General features: G+C 41.1%; 1 protein-coding gene across 3 annotated transcripts in view; it reads right to left on the bottom strand.

Annotated features, from left to right (window-relative positions):
• The window catches only part of BTBD9 (BTB domain containing 9), a 431569-nt gene that overhangs the window by 151108 nt on the left and 257291 nt on the right, over positions 1-23170 (bottom strand). For all 3 annotated transcript variants that reach the window (XM_078055382.1, XM_036094275.2, XM_036094276.2), the window contains exon 7: positions 11638-11747. In XM_078055382.1, coding sequence (XP_077911508.1) covers positions 11638-11747 — 110 coding nt within the window. The remainder of the gene's footprint in view (positions 1-11637; positions 11748-23170) is intronic.

Genomic DNA, 23170 nt, shown 5'->3' with positions numbered 1-23170 from the left:
AGAAGGCAACAGTGTTCCAAGAAGCACTAACGACCAAGGAACTCTATCCTATAGCCAGGAATTTATGCTGATAATAATATAAAAAGAACCTGCAGTTCCTTTCCCCCTCAGTCCTTCCTTAGTAAGGAGGTTTACAGAGTAAGCCAAGGGTAGAGAGTTTTTGTAGAATGTGTGTGGATTAAGAAGTGAAATAAAAATATTTTAGTTTTGGGCAGAATTTCCACTGTTCTAGTAAGAACTAAATCCATACACGTGTATGAGCTACCAAATGTGAACTGTGTAATTTTGATGATTCTACATATAAGTGTTCTTATATTTGTATTTAAAACCACCATTACACAACAAAGATGAATGATAAAATTCGCGCTAATAATTTAAAAGTTTGATTTTTCTTTACTTAGAATGACATTAAACAGCCAATAAAAACACCATGCCACCTTAGATGCGCCATGGCTTAGACAGACGGTGGCTCCTGCTGGGTCTGAGTGTCGCCAACCCCTCCCCCAGGAGACTGCTGTGGTCTGTCTCCCCCTGCTCCTCGGTAAACCTGGGCCACTGGAAGGCCATGATCCCGAAACGCCACAGTTCCAAATGTGTTGGAGGAGATGCAACAGGACTCAGTGGAGACTGTGACTCAGGCGTTGGAGAAATTTAACATAGAGAAGGCCACTGCGGCCCATATGAAGAAGGAGTGTGACGAGAAGCACAACCCCGGGCGACTGCGTGGCGCAGTCGTTGGGCGTCAGACTCTTGGTATTGGCTCAAGTCAGGATCTCTGGGGCCTGGGATCGAACCCCGTGTGGGGCTCCCGGCTTGGTGTGGAGTCTGCTTGGGATTCTCCCCTTCCCCCACCCCGCTTGTGCTCCACCCCCCTCAGATAAATAAATAAAATCTAAAAAAAAAAGAAAAAAGAAGTACTACCCTACCTGGCACTGCACGGCGGAGAGGAACCGGGGTCGTTCTGTGACGCAGGAAACCAAACGCTTCAGCTACTTCTGCTGGGCCAAGTGGCCTCTCCTCTGCTCAGATCTGGGGCCTGGGTCACACACCCAGTGATCCATCCAGAAACAAAGACTACAGCCTACATTCCAAGTACCAGAGACTGAAATCTTCAGCAATGCCTCAGGGAACACCTCAATCTTTGAATCTTTATTGTGGCTCCGAATGAATTTGTTATGGTTATAAAACAATTAGCAGAACAGCTTACAGCTGTATTTATTTCTATTCCATACCGCTGCCCCATGTTTTTTCTCCTCAAAATCCATTCCTTTCAAAAAAAATAAATAAATCTGTTGTTAAAACAACAACAACAACAAAAACACATGCCAAGTAGAAAGATTGCAAAAGAAAGGAAAAACTTTTTTTTTTAAGTGCCTTTCATAAAAATGCAAATGGCCATGGACATAAGAAAAGATGCTCCATATCACTAATTATCAGGGGAATGCAAATGAAAACCACGGTGTGATATCTTCTCACACCTGTCAGAATGGCTAGAATCAAAATGGTAAGAAACCACAAGTGTTGGTGAGGATGTGGAGAAAAAGGAACTCTGCTGTTGGTGGGAATGCAAGCTGGTGCAGCCACTGTGGAAAACAGTATGGGGGTTCCTCAAAAAATTAAAAATAGAACTACCCTAGAATCCAGTAATTCCACTGGTGGGTATTTACCCAAAGAAAATGAAAACACTAATTTGAAAAAACGCATGCACCCCTATGTTCATTGCAACATTATTTGCAATAGCCAAGATATGGAAACAACCCAAGTATCCATCGAAGGATGAATGAATAAAGAAGATGTGGTATATATACAATGGAATACTACTCAGCCACAAAAAGAATGAGATCTTGCCATTTGCAACAACATGGATGAACCTAGAGGGTATAATGTTAAGTCAAAAAGACAGAGAAAGAGGGGCGCCTGGGTGGCTCAGTTGTTAAGCATCTGCCTTCGGCTCGGGTCATGATCCCAGGGTCCTGGGATCGAGCCCCGCATCGGGCTCCCTGCTCCGCGGGAAGCCTGCTTCTCCCTCTCCCACTCCCCCTGCTTGTGTTCCCTCTCTCGCTGTGTCTCTCTCTGTCAAATAAATAAAAATCTTAAAAAAAAAAAAAAAAAAAAAAAAAAAAGACAGAGAAAGACAAATACCATATGATTTCACTCATATGTGGAATTTAAGAAACAAAACAAATGAAGGAAAAAAGGGGACAGAAAATAGACTTATACATAGAACAAACTGGAAGTTGCCAGAGGGGAGGAGGATGGAGGGATGAATGAAATAAAGGGGATTGGGCGCCTGGGTGGCTCAGTCGTTAAGCGTCTGCCTTCGGCTCAGGTCATGATCCCAGGGTCCTGGGATTGAGCCCCGCATCGGGCTCCCTGCTCCGCGGGAAGCCTGCTTCTCCCTCTCCCACTCCCCCTGCTTGTGTTCCTGCTCTTGCTATCTCTCTGTTAAATAAATAAATAAAATCTTTAAAAAAAAAAAAAAAAGAAAGAAAGAAAGGGGATTAAGAGTACACGTAACGTGATGAACACTGAGTAATGTATAGAAAGAGAAAAGAAAAAAAAAGTACTTTTAATGGCATTCTGCCTGTTCTTTGAACATGGCATTCCATGTTTTCATTTTGCATTCTGCCCTGCAAATTATATAGCTGGCCCTGGGAATTATGATGGGTATTTTCTGGTTTTTGTTTGTTTTAGGCTTTATTGGAATCACCCCTGATTAAACCTCACTATGTATATATGGGTCATTACAGAATTGTTATTGATAGTAAACGACTGGAAACATCTCATGTCCATCAAAGGGAACTGTTTAAATAAATTACAGCACCTCTATTCAATGGAATACTGCACAAATGTAAAAATAAAAAGTATGAGAAAGCTCTATGTGTACTGGTAAGGGAAGATCGCTAAGAAACACTAATTGAAAGAAAAGGGGTGAATATGTGCTATGATTTTTAATAAAAAGGGGGGAAATAAGAATATATATTTGTATTTTCTATTTAAAACATTAAATTAAAAAATTACCTACTAGGTTTTGGCATGGAGGTTTGGGGTATTAAGTTAGGGACTAGACCAACAAAATTAGACTTTATATCCCCTTAGCCACTGGAACATCCTTCATAGTCAGTGCCAGAGAAACGTCTTGCCTATTTACAACGTGGCTATTCATAATGTCAGTCTGAGGCAGAACCACGGTTTGTGAGAAAGTGATATTGTTGCATAATGTTGGGTGTACGCTCCATGATGTCCCATTAAAAACAAGTTGTTGTGCAAATTTCCATTCACCTGGATCCCCCCCCCCCCCACACACACATACACACCCCACTCTATCACTGTTATAACAAGGGGATATATAAATAGGGTCCAAAAAAAATCAATCCTGTAAAATGTAGAAGCAAATTCTATAGAATTAGAGCAATAAAATCTTTTTAGGGTGTTTTTATTCTCAAACAAAACAACGAGAACAAAAATAACACCACCAGGAAAAAAAAAAGGTATAAAGGAAAATGAAACGTAAATGTACACAAAGGACCACATAGTAGACTGAGAATCCTAAATGACAATGAGCAAGTTGCTTTCTAATCATCCCCTTACCCTGCCCCTGCCCCCAACATAAGAACTGGAGCCCATTCCTGTTGGCGAACACAGGCTCCCTAGGGTAGGAGACAAACAAACTGTCTAATAGTCTGTATGTGTTACTGTGGGACATTTACTTTATCTGCATTTTTGTAAAACTCTAAGATTCTGTAAGAAGATAGTGCTTAACCTTCTCCTCAGGAAGGGGGAGAGACCACAGCTAATTTCACTCTTATGCCAACCCCCCTACCAGATGCAAGGTAGTCCACTGGAATGGGCACCGGCTTTGGAGTAGGTCAGAGATAAACAGGCCTTTGCACATGCTGACCACTTTCTATGATTCTCCCCTGACCCTCCACCTTCTGCCTTTGCTCAAGGACTGGCCCATTCATTGCCTCCACTGGGGGTCTTTCCTGACACCATCCCGAACTCAGGTTAGGTGCCCCCGTTCCAGTGTTCCTATAGCATCTGCTGCAGTCTCCCAACAGATGACCTATTTTACTGTGTTGTCACCTTTTATTTAAGTGTCTTTCTCCTCCATTAGCTCATACGATCCTCCAAGGCAGAAACTACACCTCTGTATCTTTCAATCCCCAGTGCCTAAGATACACTTGGCAGCCTCTTAATAAATGTCTGCTTAATGCCAAGTAATTTACAGTAGATAAAGAAGTTAAGCTTCACTGACAATTAGAACCAGCCTTAATACCTGGTTAGAGAAATAGGCTGGGAAAAGCATAGCCTCTTGGTCTAGACTAGTCCAGACTCAATAGTGTCATTTTAGGAAACCATCTGCATTAAGGTCTTTAGGGCCCCTCTGCCACTCCAGCAAGTTTATTTCTCTGCCACATTCTAACATCTTCATCCCCTAGTGAACCGCCCCTCCTACCCCCAAATCTCTGTTTTTGCTCCAGAGGACACTTATTTTTTAAAACACAGTTGCAAAGCACAGAAGTCATATCCTTAGTTCAGTGGATGCCAAAAGCCCTTCACAGCACAGATTTCTGTTTATTTCCCCTGGAACTTTACCGAATTCTAAACACACTGCTACAATTTCAAAATTTAGATGACAGTAGCAACTCCAGACCACTGATTTCCATTTCCTGCTTTCCAGCTCTTCTGAGGGGACAAAGGTATCTGCCATTTTTGTTGTTATGTAAATTGGCACTTTTGTAATGCTCTGTATAGTTTACTGAATTCTTCAAGGCCCAGCTCAAAATACCATTCTTCATGAAGCCTTATCTGACTAGGCAAGAAATATGTTCATTCCTTCACAGCCCAACTAAATATTTCCCCTCTCTCCACTCTGCTTGTGCCTTTGGTCGGCTGTTCTCCACTCCACGTATTTCTGTGTCTGGCCAATGTGCTTCCCCAATGACTCTGAGCCAGAGGGGAAGTTCCCTGCTGTCTGGAGCCCCTTTCGTACCTTCTGTCTTTACATCAGTCTGTGTGTCTGCTTTCAGCTCTGTTCCCTCCTTTGTTCTGCATTGTATCTCGGAGGCTAAAGCTCCCCAAAACCACATCCCCCCAAGCTTGCCAGCTTGGTTTTTGGTGAAGTTCTGCCGGTAGAAGAAACTCGTGAGAGACTGGAAGATGGGAGGAAGAAAGGAGACATTTCTTTTCTATCTGCTTCCGGCGGCAGATGAACACGGGCTCCAGTGTTTCCGTCAGATAGTGCAGTCCATGGGGGCAGCCGCAGGGAGGGTTCCCAGAGCGTCGGCAGCAGAATTGCTATGCTTGTGCTGCCATTTTGGTTGTCCTGCACTGATTACTAACAAGAAACTAGACCAAAAAAGCCACGAGTCTTTGTGGATCCATCCTGGCAGAAACAGAGGTAACCCTTAAAGGCATAAAGGTGCTAATGGAAGCTTCTTGGTCTTTAAAAGGGTTAAGGAGACTTGAATTTTGAGCCTAAAGCTCCATGCTCTAGCTTACTATCTCTTAAGCTGCAGTAGAGTCAAGGACAAGGATGGAGAGGGGCGTATGAGAGCTTATGTTTTCCAGAAGAACCAGGAGACCTTAAGAAGGGAAACCAGACTCATGTAATGCTAAATACCACACTCTAATATCAGTGTAAAGCGTTTACTGCTCCCCCAAGTCTTACTAAAAGCATCTTCTCTATTCATTTACAAGACTCATAAGAAGAGAAGAGCTATTTAAAAAAGAAAAAAATGCAAATGGCCTTAAACATATGAAAAGATGTTCAATTTCTCTCGTAAGAGAAATGCAGTTAAAGCTGCACTGAGATACGATTTCTCACCTATCAAACTGGCAAAAATCCAGAAGTTTGACAATATGCTCCACTGGCAAGGCTGTGGGGTAAGTCATTATCCTATATTGCCAGGGAGAATTTCAAAATGGTATAATCCCTATGGAGGTGAATTTGGCAACATCTAGCAAAATTACACATGCATTTATCTTCTGACCGTGTAATCCCCTTTCTAGGAATCTATCCCAAAGATATAGTAGGAAAAATAGGAAAAGACTTATGCACAAGGCAATAGCACAATTTGTAGGAGCAGAAGACTGAAAGCAACCCAAATGGTTCATCAAGAGAGAAGTGGTTGAATAAATAAACTATAGTACATCTATTCTAATGAGTACCATGCAGCTAGAAAAAGGACATAATATCCTTCTAGATAGCTAGTTCTAGGAGAAGTGTTATGTACAAAAAGGCAAGGTAAAGAAAGAAAGTATGTATAGTATGCTACCAATTATTCAAGAATATTGAGGGTACAAAATAGAAGTTATATATAATATAATATAATATAACATAATATGTATTTATTTATTTTTCATTATTTAAAATTAGAAGCCTAACCCAAAAAACTAAAGGGGAAAAGAGATCACCTATAGGAGTAGAGGGGACAGGAATAGAAGCTGGATTTCTCGAAATAAAGCTCTTTTGTAGATTTGATTTTGGAACCATGTCTATATTTTACGTAGTTATAAAACAAAAAAATCTTTAAAGGTAATCACCAAACAATGAAAGCAAAATTGAGTAAATGAATCCAACTGTATACTGACATAGTGGCATGACCACACAGAGAATTATTTTAGATGACTTTATAACACAGTAATTTTAATATATATCTCTAGTGGATGTACCCTATGGGCCCCCAAAATAATTGCAAAAATCTTAAACTATTTTCAATGACCATATGGTAGCACTGCTACTGTAATTCTGAGATTATTTTGTATGTACTGGGGACAAAGCAAATGAATTATTGTGCCTTATCGCTGGTCACCAAGATTTTTAGTACAGGAAGAAGGAGCTGCAAGATCAAAGGCTAAACAAAAACCTTGCGTACTGAATTTTAATTAGAAGTGTCAGCATGCACTCGTGATATATTTTACCTGTTAAATATATGATAAATAAATGTGCATGTATTTCCTAGTTCTGTCCACCAGAAAGACCCAGAAATAGTGACCAACCCAGTAGCAAATGCTTCCACTGAGGTTTCCAAATGTCATTTCCCACTGAAAGAAACCAGGGCTTTTTGAAGAAACGGCTGATCGCAGATCAAGGCAGGAAATGTACAAAATGAACCTGGGATGTCGTGTCATGCCAGAAATCAGGGAAGTGTTAAGGACTATGCAGGTCATGTCAGAAGGACTCAAGAGCCAGTATGAAGAGGCTAAAGATGCGGACAATTTGAATATCAATAATAATAACTGCAAGTGATTAAAACGTGTCCAATTTGTTTAGTCCCATAAATTGAAAGTGATATATACTCCTCTTCTTTCCCCTCCAAACAGTCCCCACAAACAAATCTCACTGGTCACCTATGGAGGATGCTGGGTAACTACCTCTTTATTTGAAGATGGTAAATATCCTTCTATTCCCTGGCAAGCTGCATCTCAGGATTATCGAATGAGTGTTGAGGGAATTTTTCTAGCTACCAAATAAAGAATGATACAATTCGAAAATAATCATTTTGCAATTCCAAATTATGAAATAATGAATCTAGGAAATAATCCGAATGAATGGGAATATCCAAAAGAGAGAGATAACTGAAGATTTTCTGTGCTTCTTAATAAACATATGTACTACCACCTATGGAGCATTTTCACAAAACAAACAAACAACAAAAAACCCCAGAACTTGAATCGGATTGAATCAGAATCCATCTAACTACCAAGTTACAAAAACTACAACAGAGAAACATGTTAAATACTACCATGGGGATTTAATCACCCAAATTTAGGCTGTTAGAAACTCTACAGGACAAAAACCAAATAGTTTCTTCAACAAATTATAATCAGAGAGAGGAAAAAAAAGAGAGAGAGACAGAGATAGACAGACATGTGGAAGGGAACCTATTCAAATGAGATTTAAGAGTCATAATGACTACTTATTGACAGTATGGACCTTATCTGAATTCTGGTTTAAACAACCTGTAAAAACACATAAACTCTCTAGACTTGATCCAATTAGGGACATCTGAACACTGATTGGATATTTAATTTTTTTTTAAGATTTATTTATTTATTTGAGAGAGAGAGGATGGCGAGAGAGAGCACAGCAGGGGGGAGGGGCAGAGGGCAGAGGGAGAAGCAGACTCCCCGCTGAGCAGAGAGCCCGATGTGGGGCTCAATCCCAGGACCCCGAGATCATGACCTGAGCCGAAGGCAGACGCTTAACTGACTGAGCCACCCAGGTGGCCCTGATTGGATATTTAATATCCATAAAAAATTATAGTTCAATTTTGGGGTATTATAATGATATTGTCATTATGGCTATAATAGGGAGTCTTACTTTTAGAGATACATACTGAAATATTTATGGATAAGATGATAAAATTACCATTGGGGACTGGTGTCAAAATAATCTGACAGGGAAGAAATGGGTAGCATATAGATAAAACAGATTGTCTATGGGTTAATAGTTCTTTAAGCTGGGTGGTGGGTACTATTCTTTCTACCTGAATAATAGGGTGTTCAAAGAAATGAATTTAAATACGAGACTAAATGAAAGGAAGCTTGGCAATTATTCTGCAAGACTGCTAGGACTTGGCAAATGTCATGTGTATATCACAAGGTGGAATGCCAAGGCAAAAGCAAACGCATTCTGTGGGAGATTGAATGTTTATAGAATAGCGGTCATATCTATTCTAATTACTCCTTGCATGCCTCATTGGTAAGACAGTTAGCGATTCCTATAAACGCCTCCCAAACAAAGAGGAGACGGTCATCACAGGCCGGCTCTCTCAGGGGAGAGTACACCCAACATGATCCAGAAGCTGCCGCCCAGTGAGAAGGGGCTGTGGTGGCAGCAGCAGATGAGGTGGGAAGAGGTAGACCTCCAGATCTGGTCAATGTGGTCGCAGGGAGGCCCGTCCCCGTGGATATATGAACCCACAGGGTTCCAAGGCTCCCCCATGAACCTATACAAGTGAAGATGCATAAAGAATGACATGCTGTCAACAAAAATGGGAAAGAAACCCTTTGGTGGGAAACAAGACTAAAATCTTACAAAGCTTATTTTTGCCTGGCATCATTATATGTTGTCAGTAATAACATTAAAATCTCATTTAAAAAAAAAAAACCAATGCAAATATTTTTAAAGTAATTTTGAGGCCCATAAGGAGAGTACTGCTCTAATGAGAGTAGCCTGAACTCTGAAACAAAGAGCAGGAGTTGTGAAAGAGAGAAGTTCTGTATCTTAAAACGTAAAAGTAGGGTTGACACCTTACTAGTTATTCATGACGACATTATTTTACTTTTTTCCTTTTTGTCCCCATGAAAACCTGGAGTGCCTATCCATGCTTCTCAAGGAAGGAGTGCATATTTCACAGGACACAGGAAGGAGGTAAGTGCCACAATTTAAAGGTGACTCCAGGTGATTCTGATGTACATGGTGCCCCCAACTAGAGGACCACTCCCTTCTTGGAGGTCCCTGTAGGGTGGCTGGCTGAGGCCTGTGTGCAGCCAAAATGCATCTGAGATCATCAATATGGAAAGCTGACCATTGCTGTTTCAAATACCCCTTGAAACTAAGCAGAGCTGCCATGTCGGACAGAGGATAATGAAATGCCCCTGTGCTCCTCCACGACTCACGTTACCTCCCTGTCTGCCCAGTGTGGGGACAGCTCTGAGCTGCAAAGATGGTAGGAGGAGGGCCAGAGGGGATCCCACTGCAGGCCGTCTACCGACGAGTGCACGTACCTACCTGCCAGCCTGCCCCCCTGCTCCCATTCACGTGAGGGACGATGACAGGCAGATGACCGTGGTGCTCTCTGCAGTCAAACTTGGGAGCATCCCAGAAAAGGGCTTGAAGAAAAGTGTTTGACCAGAAACCAAACACACTTCCTGCAGCTCTGCAATCTTCTTTCATCCCCTGACATGCCCGAGACCATTACGGCTTCTGATAATGCTGACAAGCTCACTTTGGACAAAAAACACAGACCAACAACAGCATCCCTCACTACAATGGATCCTGAGTTTCACCCTGTAATGGCTTCTCAGGCCAAACAGACCTGTTTCTTGGATAATTACAGTGTCCAAGAAGAAGGGGACACTGACTGAAGTAGATGGTGCCTGCCATGTGGCAGGTTCCAGAATGCAGTGCGCTGGGCTGACATGAGTCGCTGAATGGCACCTGGGCTGTGACTGTGAAGGTGGCTGGGTTCCTAAGAGTCTCCTCAGTAAGGACACCCTTAACTACACAATCACATATGCAGCGGGGCCTACGGTCTATAACAGAGCATGGGTGGCCGGTGAAAAGATGTGTCCTCCCTGCAGCCATCTATCGCCAAAATTCCACACAGCCCACAGAATTAAAAGCCGTGGTAATATCAGGTAATGCTTCAGCAGTGTTAACTTTCAAATTACTTAGAAGTCATAACAATGAGTAACATTTATATTTAATGGTAAAAGTTACATCCATAACAAAGGTAAAACCAAATTATTTATTTTAGCTGAGCTCTAAGATTTCTCTGTACGTTAGAATAATGGCTACTCCTGCCACTTGACTAACATTATTCTTCCAAATTTCCCTAAGTAAAGGATTACATTTAGGACATGGCAGGTCTTAAGGACATTTAGACTTATGAGCATCCCAAGAAATAGTAAACATCTGCAAGTTACACTCATCTTTCCCATTCTAGTCATCACCATGTTTTTAGGACATGTGTCAACATGCTATGTGTCCCAGCATGGAGGGGACTTTCGTAAAGACAAAAGAATTCTGTCTTAGGTATACCAAGGCAGGGACACCTGGACATACAGAGTCCCTTTTCAAAGAAGCTGCAGTAAAGACAGATTCGAGGATCTAGTCAGTCAAACCAGGATCTTTGCAGGAGGTGTGTAAAAAGCCGTGGGCACGGCTAGGTGGGAAAAGCCACTCATGCTATCTAGAATGTCAAGACCTGGGCTGGACTGCACACAATGCCACACTAACACAACACAACAGAAAACAACCAAATAACAACTAAACCAAAATTTAAAATACTCTTCTGAAAGATCAGTCAGACAGTATTTCCCACAAGATAACTTGACTTTCACAATGACAATTCAGTAATTCTGGTCTTATTTAAATTACAGGCAGGCATTTTCTTGAGGCAAACTTGGCTGAACAGTGCAAATATGGACTGATGTGTCCATGAAAAGGAGACAGTCTCATAGTGAGCACCGTTCATATCCAATTAAAGGCCAAAATACCTCCATAGCCTTGGAAAGCATGAGTGTTGGATCAATATTCTACAGACTTCTTCCCTGATCTTACCTACCATTAAATATAGAAAAGCCTTTTGTGTAAAAGTCTTTGCTGGACTATCATAAGCATTCCCCACATAGCAAATCTGAAATGCATCACTAGGACATTTTCAATTCTTAACTTCTAGTGTAATATTTATAGTCTTTTCTTTTATGTTTACTAGAATTATTATTTTGACTACTTCTAAAAATGTAAGACTTCCCCTATGTCACTCAGCCATAAAGCATTCAAATCAACCAGTTCTTAGTCAAAGCTGATTAAAAGGTGGGTTAAGATGAGTTAATGAGGTAGCAAAATACTGAAGATAAAATATCAAACCATATATAAAAAAATATAATTGCAATACTTACCTATTAGTCCCTTCTCAAGAGTGAAGGTTTTGTTTGTAAACATACATTCAAAAGCCACAATGTGAAAAATCTTGTTCACTGTGTTGTGAGTCCCAACTATTCGAATATACCTGGGGGTAAAAAGAAAATCTGTTGAAGAAAACGAGCTTCCATCACAACCAATCCAAAGACAACAGAATAAGATACATTGTGCAAATATACAGTGTACCAGGGCATGGACTAAAGGAGACTTTGAACTTGACTTCAGAACCTCTACCTGCTCCTTAGGGCTAGCTCCAACTGAGCCTAGAAGAATTACAGCAAAATTAGGGAGATACCACTTTCCGGAGAATTAAGCAGAACTTAGATTTGATTTACCTAGAAAATCAAACCAGGTACCGTTCAACCTCAACCCCTGAATGTCAGTATAATTATATGTCCATGAGACATTCACGCTGGAGAATCACGGCTTCTGTCTTCGCCTTGTGGTTAGGAATGTGCCTGTGCACAGGTGCACCAACACTCGCCAAATCAAATGTTTTCCAACTCAAGGAAAGATTTCATCCATTGGAGACAAATGCATGAAATCAATACTGCCTTCTTGCTTAACAGAAAAATCCACAGAAACCACTAAAAACCACTCACAGTTTTTTATATTTCAACACTGCTTCTAAATCCTTGTAGAAAGTTAACCCTATATACTTACACCAGCCCCGCCCCCCCCCCCACCTCTACCCCCTCCAAGTTGACTGCTGGGAAGCCTCCTGCCCAGAGGAAGTGATCTGCAGAGGTGACCCAGCCTGCTCTGCAGCCTCCCTCCTGGCCACACGGATCTGACATCTGCACACAATGCAGGGTTTCACGGGGCAGGTCTTGAGCATCCCGGCCTGTTCACGCTCTGTTTCTCCCTGGAGGCTTCACCTCCGACAAACAAGCATTAACCTTGGAGTGACTTGTTCCTTTCACTCTCCAAAGGGACCTGACAGCTCACAGGTTAATGAACAGACAAACTCATTCTTCTGAGTGTCACAGAAATCCCTGGGGAATGTGCCACACATCGTCTTACTGGGATTCAAAGGAAGAACCGGAAAAAATAACTAGATTAAGTGATAACACTCTCCCAAATTATGAGCTATGCGCTCTGAAGGATGGGGCATATTAAATGAACACATTTCAATTAGGAGATGACAGACTGGGCAAGGTTTTAGTAATATCCTTCCTCTGCTGTGTAAAACCACCTTCGACTTCGATGATATAATTTTACTTCTGAGTTAATCGCTGTTCACTAATTCGGTAATTCCCTTACATTTCTCATCACTCCAAGTTAACTGTGTAATGTAAATGCCAATTTAAAAAAAAATTCACATTACAGAGACTATACTTGGGGTTCTTATGTCATGAGCTATTTTCCCTCCTGTTCCTTCAAGCATGAATCTCACGGCATTCCCGGTGCACCTCATTTAGCCATCTGCTCCTTGACATGAGCTGGTCACTCATCTTCATAACCAATCTAAATGCTATCTTCTGGGCTGGCTGTTCAGTGTGCCCATGCCCACTGCAGGGAGACACCAATCTTCCTGTACGGAGAGTCAGGGCGACGGCTGCGCTCATCAGAGCCCTCTGGTTAAGCCTGAGCTGTCCTCTCGGGCCCTCAAGGCAGACAGAAGGTACTGATGCTACTGTGTTTGGGTGGGTAGGTGGGGTTCGAGTAAAGTAAGTTCTAAATGGTCTGCGAGGAACGGGAATTGTGCTGGTCTTTCCCATTGGCGGGGACAGTCTCTATAGACTTTCTGGAAGGGAAGGGGTGTGTTAAGCCTGGCACATTGGCCTGAATCTAATTTTGTCCAGTTCCTTAAACCCACGGGAACGCAACCAGCATAGCATTTTCAACTGCTCATGGTCGTGACAGCCTGAGTGCTGCTGTCTGTAACCTTGGAGGGAATCGAGGGAATGTGGTTTGGGGAATTTGATCAGATCATTTTCCTTTTCCCTAGGTCGAGTCTCCACCAAAGGAGAGGCAGCTCTTCTAATACTGTGCAAGGGAGAGGAGCCAGGAAGCGACCGCGAAGGCCCTTCCCCATTGGCAGTTCTTAAGGTTAATAGTCCGGGCTGACTTAAGGGGACGCAGTCATGTTCCCTCCCTCCCTTTCTTCCTTTTTATAAAAAAACGTTATATGGAACCAGGTTCTCCAACTTTAGATAATAGTCATTTCCCAAATTTAACCCTGGTGCAAATATCAAAAATGGGAGAAAATATGCAACCTTTCCCTCCTCCATCCCCCAATTCTAAGAAAGTGAAAACAGAAAATTGTACTGGAATACATTTTACAGCCTTAATGATAGTGCTTGTGATAACAAACAAGATAATATATATGGTTGGAAAGGCACTGAGAGATGCCTCCAGATAAAAAGTTCTCTATAAATGAAGATAATGTTATCTCTGCTGCATAATCCTGAGGTCAAATTAGCAATTCGCCACTGTACATCACACTTCTTGATTAGCCCGTTACACGTAAATGCTCATAACAAGTTTAATTATTCTGGTCCTACAATACTTTCTAAGTCTCCTCAAAATTATAGCATAATTTACAAAAATGGCATGAAGTCCTTATTCAAATACACATTCTAAAAAAATGGTAACAAAGTCACAAGAAAGACACTATGTTCCTCTTTCCCAGCGAGGAGTGGTTTAGCACAGGACTCCTTTCTTCACTAAAGATCTGTACTGGAAGTAGAAAATAGGCTTCCACTAATCCCCCAACTTTAGTGACCAGTAGGGGAACCTGGAGCTCTACACCGAGAACTCAGAGGCCTGGACCCAAGAGCAGTGGGCTAGAGGGAGAGGGGCGAGCACGGACTCCAGCCCTGACGAAGAGCAGGGTTCTCTCACAATGGAGCATCCCTGAGGCAGAGGAGAAATTTTTATTACCCGAGCTGTTGAAAATCCAAGGGATGGGGATGGGGATGGGAAGAGGGTCCTCTCTTTTTCACTTTTTAAAATAATTTTTTTATTAACATATAAGGTATTATTTGTCTCAGGGGTACAGGTCTGTGATCCATCAGTCTTACACGAATTCACAGCACTCACCATAGCACATACCCTCTTTTTTTTTTTTTTTTTTTTAAAACAAAGCATAACTCGCTTCTGGGTCATAACACCTAAATAGGAGTAGATCTCACATTTTCTCTGCCACCAAAGATTCTGAATAAGGGGGAGAGCTTGAGATGAATTTTTTTTTCTCCATTCAGCATCATCTCTCCAAAGCACAGTCAGACTCTGATTTAACCTGATAGTAAGGGCAGTGGCAGCTAGTGACTTCATCAGTGTGCAGAGAGGGGCACTGCTGAAGAATAGAGCAGCCCTCCTTTGTTCTCTCTGATCCTCAACAGCAGCTCAGACAGTTGGAAGATAATTAAAACTTAAACACAGCACTGAGGAAGGCAGCTACGCAACAGATTGGCCATTTCTGAGGAGGCTGAATGCTGTCCACATGAGCCCTCGTGGAACTGTCTGTTCCTAATATTCTCCTCCCTTCCCTGTGTTGCTTGTCTTCTCGTCACTGACAGAGACCGGATCCTGCACATAGTTCACAACAGGATGTTTCAAGGCAGAAGTTTTCAGGAGCTGTAATATTGTGGGTGAAAAGAGATTCTGTCTTCTTTAATGAAATGAAACCTAAAACCTTCAGGACAGCACTCTAAAACTGAAAGGCACGACAGAGTTTTGAAGAGCGTGCTTTGGAGGCTAACAGAACCAGGTTTGTCATCCAGCCCCATCACTTAATTAGCTCTGTCACTTTGGACAAAAAAAAAAAGCCTTAAACCTCTTAAACCTCAGTTTTCTTCTCTATAAAATGAGGTCAATAACACAAACCTTATAAGATATTTAGATGATATAAGAATTTAAAGTGTTCAATGCAGTGCTTGGCAGAGGAGGATATGATTAAACAGAAATTCAAGGAGTAGGTCACTGGATGCAAAATTTCTTGGGTGGGACTTTGAGAATGCTGGTTGTCTGGAAGAGTATTCCTAACTGTAGATGTTAATACGGTGCATCCAGGAGGAGGCAGGCCCACCCAGGGGCAGACTTCGAGAACACAGGCAGGGTTCTGTCCTTCCTCCTCGGGCACCATGGTAGAGGCACTATGCCCATAGAAGGAGACTATATTCGGACTGCAGATCCCCTGGCTCTATGGTATTTCCTTCTTTAAGCTTCTAGTCTCTAGAAAAGTTTTTTAAAATGTTCTTGACCTGACTCAACTATACATGAAGAAGCAAGAAAAGAATCTTTTGCCCATATTTGGTCTAGATACCCATACCCACAGAAGAGTTTCTTTTTTGTGCAAACCCTAGAAGTTTGCAGTTTTAGTTCATAAGAAAAATACATTAGCATTTCCTAACAGAGAGACATCATAATACTGTGACCTAGAGGAATGTTGCTTTAAAGATGTCATTGCATTCCCCACCTGTTCTGGCAAATGTACAGATTCCCATCCTTAGCCTATCTTTCTGTCATTTCTTGTCAGAATGCTACCAGATTTGATTTCTAAGTCACATAGGACACATTTTTCACGTACTAAGGGAAGTACAGAAAAGGAGAAAGTACAGAGAAATAACAACGTGTACATTCCCACTTTAAATCCTTTGGTATTCTCTAGTCTTTAGTTCTGGTGGACCACAAGACTACTTGAGGTTAGAGTTAACCCTTAACCTTTGCCTCTAGTTATAGGCTCACCCATGTCTGTACTGAGCGGGTTCTACTCCAAGATAAAACTGAATTCAGTAAGAAATATTTAAATGAGCTCTCAAGGGATCAACTGAAGTCTAAATCCATCAGAATTCTATTCTTTGGTAAACAAAGTTTTATTCTCAAAGTGAACTTCATATTCTTGGGTTAAACAGAAACTCTTGAGGAAACTAGATTTAGCCTGAGATTGTGCGCAAGGGCTCCTTAACATTTTGGCTCTTCCTCTGAGGTAGCTAGAGAACTCTGCTGTGGCCAGATGTGGTCCTCCAGCGAGATCCTTAGCTCCAGCATTTTCTAGGGACTTGCGACTGTGTGGGGTCTGGATTCACTTCCAAGACTTCCTATTTGACTCTTGCTTTCAAGGAGATGCTAAGAATGTACATAAATAATTCTCTGACCCAAGAAGCAGGTAATGTCTGCAGGTCTTGCCAGTATGGTATTTTCTTCCAGTTCTATGTACAGTGTTAGCGCTCTTATAATCAAACCGAGACTAGAGGGGGAAGTGACTTCAGGTCTTGTTGCTAAGGCAGCAAGTGGAAAACAGTTTACTGCCAGAATGACAAAAAGCTTCTAGAAAAAGCAGGTTGCAACAGAAAAGATTTGTTACTCTTAGAAAACCTTCCCTCTGGCTGATCTGTGGAGCTATAGATTCTCCTCTACTGACTTCAGCAAAGGGCCCCAGCAGCATTTGCTTATTTGGGAGAGGAAGAATTATTGAAAGGTTAAACAGTCTGCGCCCAGAGTTAGCCTAAGCAGAGGCTAGTGCCTCAGAGAGCAGCCCTGACGCGGTCTGACCGTTAGCCCTGCAGGGGGAGCAATCACGTTCCAGCACCTCCAGGATTCAAGGACAAATGAAATAAGTCATCTTGGTTTTCAGAGAAAATTGATGCTCTATCGAATCAAGTATGCAGAGGGGATAAGATGGGTAAATAATTACTAATGCATCATAACCCAGTGCTACCAAAATAGCACTTTTCAACATTAGAGATAAATATTTAAGTGTTGTTTTTTATTTGGAGGAATTGTGAATTTTGAACAGTAGGCCTTTTTCCTACCTTCAAATACATAGAACCTATCCTGCCATAATTACATGCCTTCAGCTTATGGAATTATATTTGGAATTAATATTGCAAAAAGAACTTAATTATAGTATTTACATAAATCATATGAAAATGATATAATCCATAACGTTTAATTTCCTGATTGCACATTTATGAGTCAACAGCCCTTGCAGGTATACCAGGTAAATCTGCTATTAATCAAGATTTAATAAACACCTACTAGATGCCAGAAATTGTGCTAAACACTGTGAAAAATGGACCCAAAAGACAGGATACACACGTTCATCTAAAGAAGGTTATAGTACAGTTTAGAAGGCAAGACTAAAACATATTAGCAGTAGTGGTGAAGAGAAAAACATAAGAGCTTCTTATCTATTCACACATGGTGAAGAGGTTAGCCTACTCTTAAAACACTGAATTCTGCAATATGAACTTTAAAAGTCTTCCCTGTGAACTATTCTTGCTTCAAAGACCAAAACAAAACAAACATGGCTAAAAGAAAAATAATCCTCAACCCCTCTCTCTTTCTCTCACGCACAGACACACGTGCGCATGCGTGCACTCACACACACAGGCACCCACATACACACACATGTTAACTCAGTATTTACTATGTGCTAGCTGCTGATACTGGGCGCTGGGGTATGGGGTTCAAGAATACACATCAGATCTCTTCCCCATGGAATTTATATTTCAGGGTCAGGGACAGACAACAAATAAAAAAATCAAATAATAACAAATAATTACACACTGGTTGGTCGGTGATCTATTTAACATTGAACTTTATAGACAAACTTGCTAAACCAGAAGGACAGACAGTTACAAAACCTCTCCCTGCAGGAATAAAAGGGTCAAATGGAAAGGGCAACACTCAGCCTGGAACATGGATATCATGAGTAAATGAGTCTGAGGTGTAGATACAGTTCACCTATTATAGGTATTTAACAGGATATAGGCAAAAATCTAATTAAGTAGGCTTCCTAGGATCTGGAAAGAGAAACTGATTTGAATTTCATGGGAAGAAATGTCTCATTTATTTCATGGTTTAGTTTTCTTTTTATCTTTGCTTTTCTTTCAGATTGTAATTTTCAAGGGATTATAAAGAGACAAAATGGGAAGTGGAGGATAAAAAATGAAAAATGAATAAGGGAGAGAGGGAGGGAGGGAAGGAAGGAAAAGAGAGAAGAGGGATAAAGGGAGGGGTGGGGATAGGGGGAGAAGGGGAGACGGGAAAGGGGGAGAGCATGAATATGAATAAACCAATCCCTTCTTCTGTCTCTGTTATGTGCTAATGTGAACAAATCCCCATGTGGGAATACTGTTAACCAATTTTATTATTCAATAAAACACTGAAACCAACACAAAGTATATTTTAAGAAATAGAACTAAATTACCAAAAGTTCAACATTTGCATTTTTTCATTAACTTTTCTCCTAGCCCAAGATGTTGGGGGCGGGGAGAGGATTTCACTACTTTTATCTTTTAAATGGCTGCATTATCTTTTTCAGTTTATCCAATAGGCTGTGCATTCCCACGAATGTAGACAAATGAGTCTAATGGCATTGTGCACTAGAGAAAGAGCAGAAGAAAATTAAATTTGTTAGTTTCCCTACGAATCTGTAAGAACTCATTTGGTGACTATGACCTGTAGCAAGCCTGTTTTAGGATGGGTAAGGAAAGATTCTCTTTTTTTAAACCTAAGACTATAGTGGGTATATGCAACTTATTATAACTTAAAATTTTAAGAGCTGGAAGAGCTCCCCCCTCCCTGTCCTTTTAGAGTAAAAGATTAAGTAGAGAAGGAAGAGAGGTAAACAGAAGGAGAAGAAATTTGCTTTTCACCAAAGAAAAATCTAAGCATCCTTCTAGGAATGTAAATATTTGACATACTGAGAAATAAGACAGGAACTGCTCAAGATGTTCAGAATAACAGAAGTGAAAACTGAGTCAAAGTCAAGAGAATAATAAAGAGACCATAGGGGTAAGAAAACCACAGATCTTCACTCTAGACCCCTGAGAAACTAGCACTGGAATTAAAATAAAAGCCACCAACTTCTGAACACATCCCATGTGGTACCCTTTGCATGCATTATTTCCTTTGATGGAAAACCCATACCCCACACACTCATACAGTCGGGCCGGAGATTTCAAAGCTTGACACAACATATGTCCCTCGAAGCCTCTGAATTCTTTACAAGCTATGCAAAGAAACCTGTTTCAGGCAATAATAGCTCCTCAGAGAACCAAGTGAAATGTATGTGGGGAAAACAAACCCAACCCATAAAAGTCCCACACTTGCCACATACCATCCCCAGCTGCTTCAATGGTCACAAAAAATTTCAGGGACCTTCCTTTGCCCTTTGAGGAATTCTGGACCTTTACCTAGAGAATATAGATGGGGGTGGGGTGGGGGGAGGGAAGAAAGGTCCAGAGATTTCCTTAGCACATTATTTGAACATCAGTGTAACTATGTACAAACCTACCAACCAGGTGCAGAGTAATCAAAGTAAATAAAAGTAATACTACAGAAAACTTGAAAAGAATGCTCACCACCAACAATACATATGCAAATGATAACAGAAGTGAGAAAGAGAAAAGCAAGTATTTTTGTCCTGGGTGCAAAAGCTGGTATGGATATGTTTAATGTATTGTCTCAGGGGTTGTTAACTGGGCGTGCATGACTGATTATACTGTACTCCAGGTTCCAAACAGCACGAAGGCTTACTAATTTCAGCACAACTGGTATAAGAGATTTTGCTGCTAAAATCTGTCAGTGTGGTAAAACTTTAACACAAGCAACAGAGAAAACAGCGAGAGGCTCCACCTGGTGTTATTTGGTGGTCTACAAGATCTGCAGCTTCTAGCAGGGGCTGAGAAGACATAGGCCAGGTCCAAATCTAACGGTCTGCCCAGTCATTTTAAGACATTTCCCCATACACCTTTTGTGTTAGGAGTCCTATGCACTGTTGAGGTTCAATTTTGAAGCCTGTCCCCAATCCATATTTCTGCTGGATTAGCAAACAGGTTGGGAGGTGGAGTAGTTTGGCAAGGATTTTCCCCCCTCTCCAAAGCTTCTTCAGAGTTCAGCCATTCGTGACTTAGACTTTACTGGTACAGCATTAGTGCTAAGCCAGTGATCAGAAAGAAAATGTCAATCCTTACACTTGTTTCAGAAATTCAAGGAAAGAAAAACCTAGGAGAGGAATTCACATAAAGTAAAATGCATACTTGGTAAGAGAGAATTTTTAAATAAACAAGAAAATTCTATTATATTACTAAGAGTCACTGTTACTGCTGTGGTGTTTAGACTCCTCATTAAAATAAAACAAAACAAAACAAAACTGACTTAACTATTTCTTTTTCTCCTTTTACATTTTAAAATTAAAGTTTTGGGTTTTTTTAAGATTTTTTTTTAGGTAATCTCCACACCAAACATGGGGCCCTAACTCACAGTTGTGAGATCTACAGTCATATGCTCCACCGACTGAGGCAGCCAGATGCCCCTAAAATAAAGTTTTAAACCTACATAGTTTAAAAGGTCAAATAGCCTATAGGTTTATCATTTCCTCTCCTCCCTGGAGACAACAGTTTTTTACCTGTTTTAGTGGATTAGTTTAGGATTTATCTCACATCTATAATTATCATGCTTTTTAAAAAATATTTTATTTACTTATTTGAGAGAAAGAGAGAGAGAGCACACATGAGCAGGGGGAGAGGCAGAGAATCTCGAGCAGACTCCACACCCAGGGTGGAGCTGGATGTGGAGCTCGATCCCATGACCCTGAGATCATGACCTGAACCAAAACCAAGAGTCAGGATGCTTAACGACTGAGCCACTCAGGCGCCCCTATAATTATCATGCTTTGAATGCTATTTCTTGATTTTTTGGTTTTAGGCTTTATCTACCAATCTCCTTCTGTGGAGGACAATTATCTAGCTCTCCCCTCTCCATATGCACCCTTTCCCATCCCCCCAATTTAGATTATATTGTAACTCTGGTTGAATCAATATTTGGTATTTACATTATGATTATGTAAACATTCATCATAACTAATATATGGAAGTACTTTCCTTTCCTCCACATTTTTTTCTCTACCAGAGTAAAAATAGTCTTGATTTTTGTTTTGCTTAGTTTTGTATGTGCTCAACACTAACTCACCCCCACTCTCCCAACTGTCCCTTACTTGAACTAAAGCTCCTCTCAAAACATTCCAACACATCAAGTATTTCTAGTAATTTCTTCTCCTTGAAGAAGTTTCCCCAGGCCTTCTGGCAAGTTTCAGTCAACTCTGGGTGCCCTCTGATCTGATGCAAGCTGTTATCCTAAGATCTGTCTTCCCCATCATTCCAGGGACTCCTTTCATCTCTCTCCTGTGCTGAACTGTCCCTGTCCTGTATCTCATGCTTTTGGTCTACTCTCTCATTTTGGTGGAGAACATCTCCCAGTATCTGGAAGGTAAAAAAAAATTTTTTTTTGAGAGAGACAGAGAGTGATAGAGAGTGCAGGGGAGAGGGGCATAGGGAGAGGGAGAGAGAGAATCTTAAGCAGGCTCCACACCCAGCATGGGGCCTGATGCAGGGCTTGGTCTCACAACCCTGAGATTATGACCTGAGCCGAAATCAAGAGTTGGAGGCTTAACTGACTGAGCCACCCAGGTACCCCGGAAGGTAAAAATTTTAAGGCTTTGTTTGTCTGAACATATATTCAGTCTACCTCAATATCTGACTGGTAGTTTGGCTGGGCACAGAATTTTAGGTTGGAAGCAGTTTTCCTTCAGAACCTTAAAGGTGTCACTCTACTGCCTGTCGAACTTCTAGTTTTGCCATTGAGAAGTCATGATGATACCTGACCTGCTTTCTCTTTTTCTTGTTCTTTAGAGAAACTATATCCTGCCTGGAAGCATGTAGATTTTCTCTACATCCTTAGTATTCTGCAATTTCATTATGATGTGCCTTGGTGTGGGTCTAATTTCTTCCACCGGTTTGGGCACTCAGAAGGCCCCTGTAATCATGAAACCCACGTACTTCAGTTTTGGTAAATTTTCTTCAATTATTGGTATTGACTTCTTCCTCTGAATTTGTAAAAATCTTTCTTTGTAAAACTCTTTGTTTTGGATATGGGACTGCCTTAACTTCTCCTGCACTTCTATACTTTCTCTATTTGCCATCTTTGTCATTTTGTTCTACTTTCTGAAAGAGTTCTTCAACTTTATCATCTCTGCTATCTACCAAGTTTTTCATTTCTGCTTTAATATTTTAAATTTCCAACTGTACTTATTATTCTCCAAATGTTCCTTTTTTTATGGCATCTTCTTGGCATAAGATTGCTGTATTTATTCAATCTCTCTGAAGAAAGCAATGATTTTTTTTAGTTTTCATCTCCCTGCATAGTTTTGCCCTGTTTGTTTCAGTCTTTATGTTTCATATTAGTTTCCTCAGATGTCTGGCTGTCCAGAAGGTTATTAGGAAGAAATCTCTGGACATACTATAGGGAATTCTGAGAACACAGTTTCCTGAATGGGTCAACTGTTAGGAAACCTCCCCTTCAGATTCTTTAGCTCTTCCCTCTGAGGCTGGTCAAATTATGTAGGAAGATATTTCTAATCCTCTGCATGGAAGATATGGGCCTGATTGCCAGAGTTTTAGAAGCTAAGTGGTAAAAGTGGGCAAGGGGCATTTGTTTGTGTATATGTGTGTATGTGGGGCGGGTAGGGGGGCGGCTATTACTGAGAGGTGGGGTCTCTCA

This window comes from Halichoerus grypus, chromosome 9, assembly GCF_964656455.1.
Source record: "Halichoerus grypus chromosome 9, mHalGry1.hap1.1, whole genome shotgun sequence".
Lineage (NCBI taxonomy): Eukaryota > Metazoa > Chordata > Mammalia > Carnivora > Phocidae > Halichoerus > Halichoerus grypus.
Note: the sequence above shows the minus strand (reverse complement) of the source record. Positions and strands in the feature narration are given on the sequence as shown.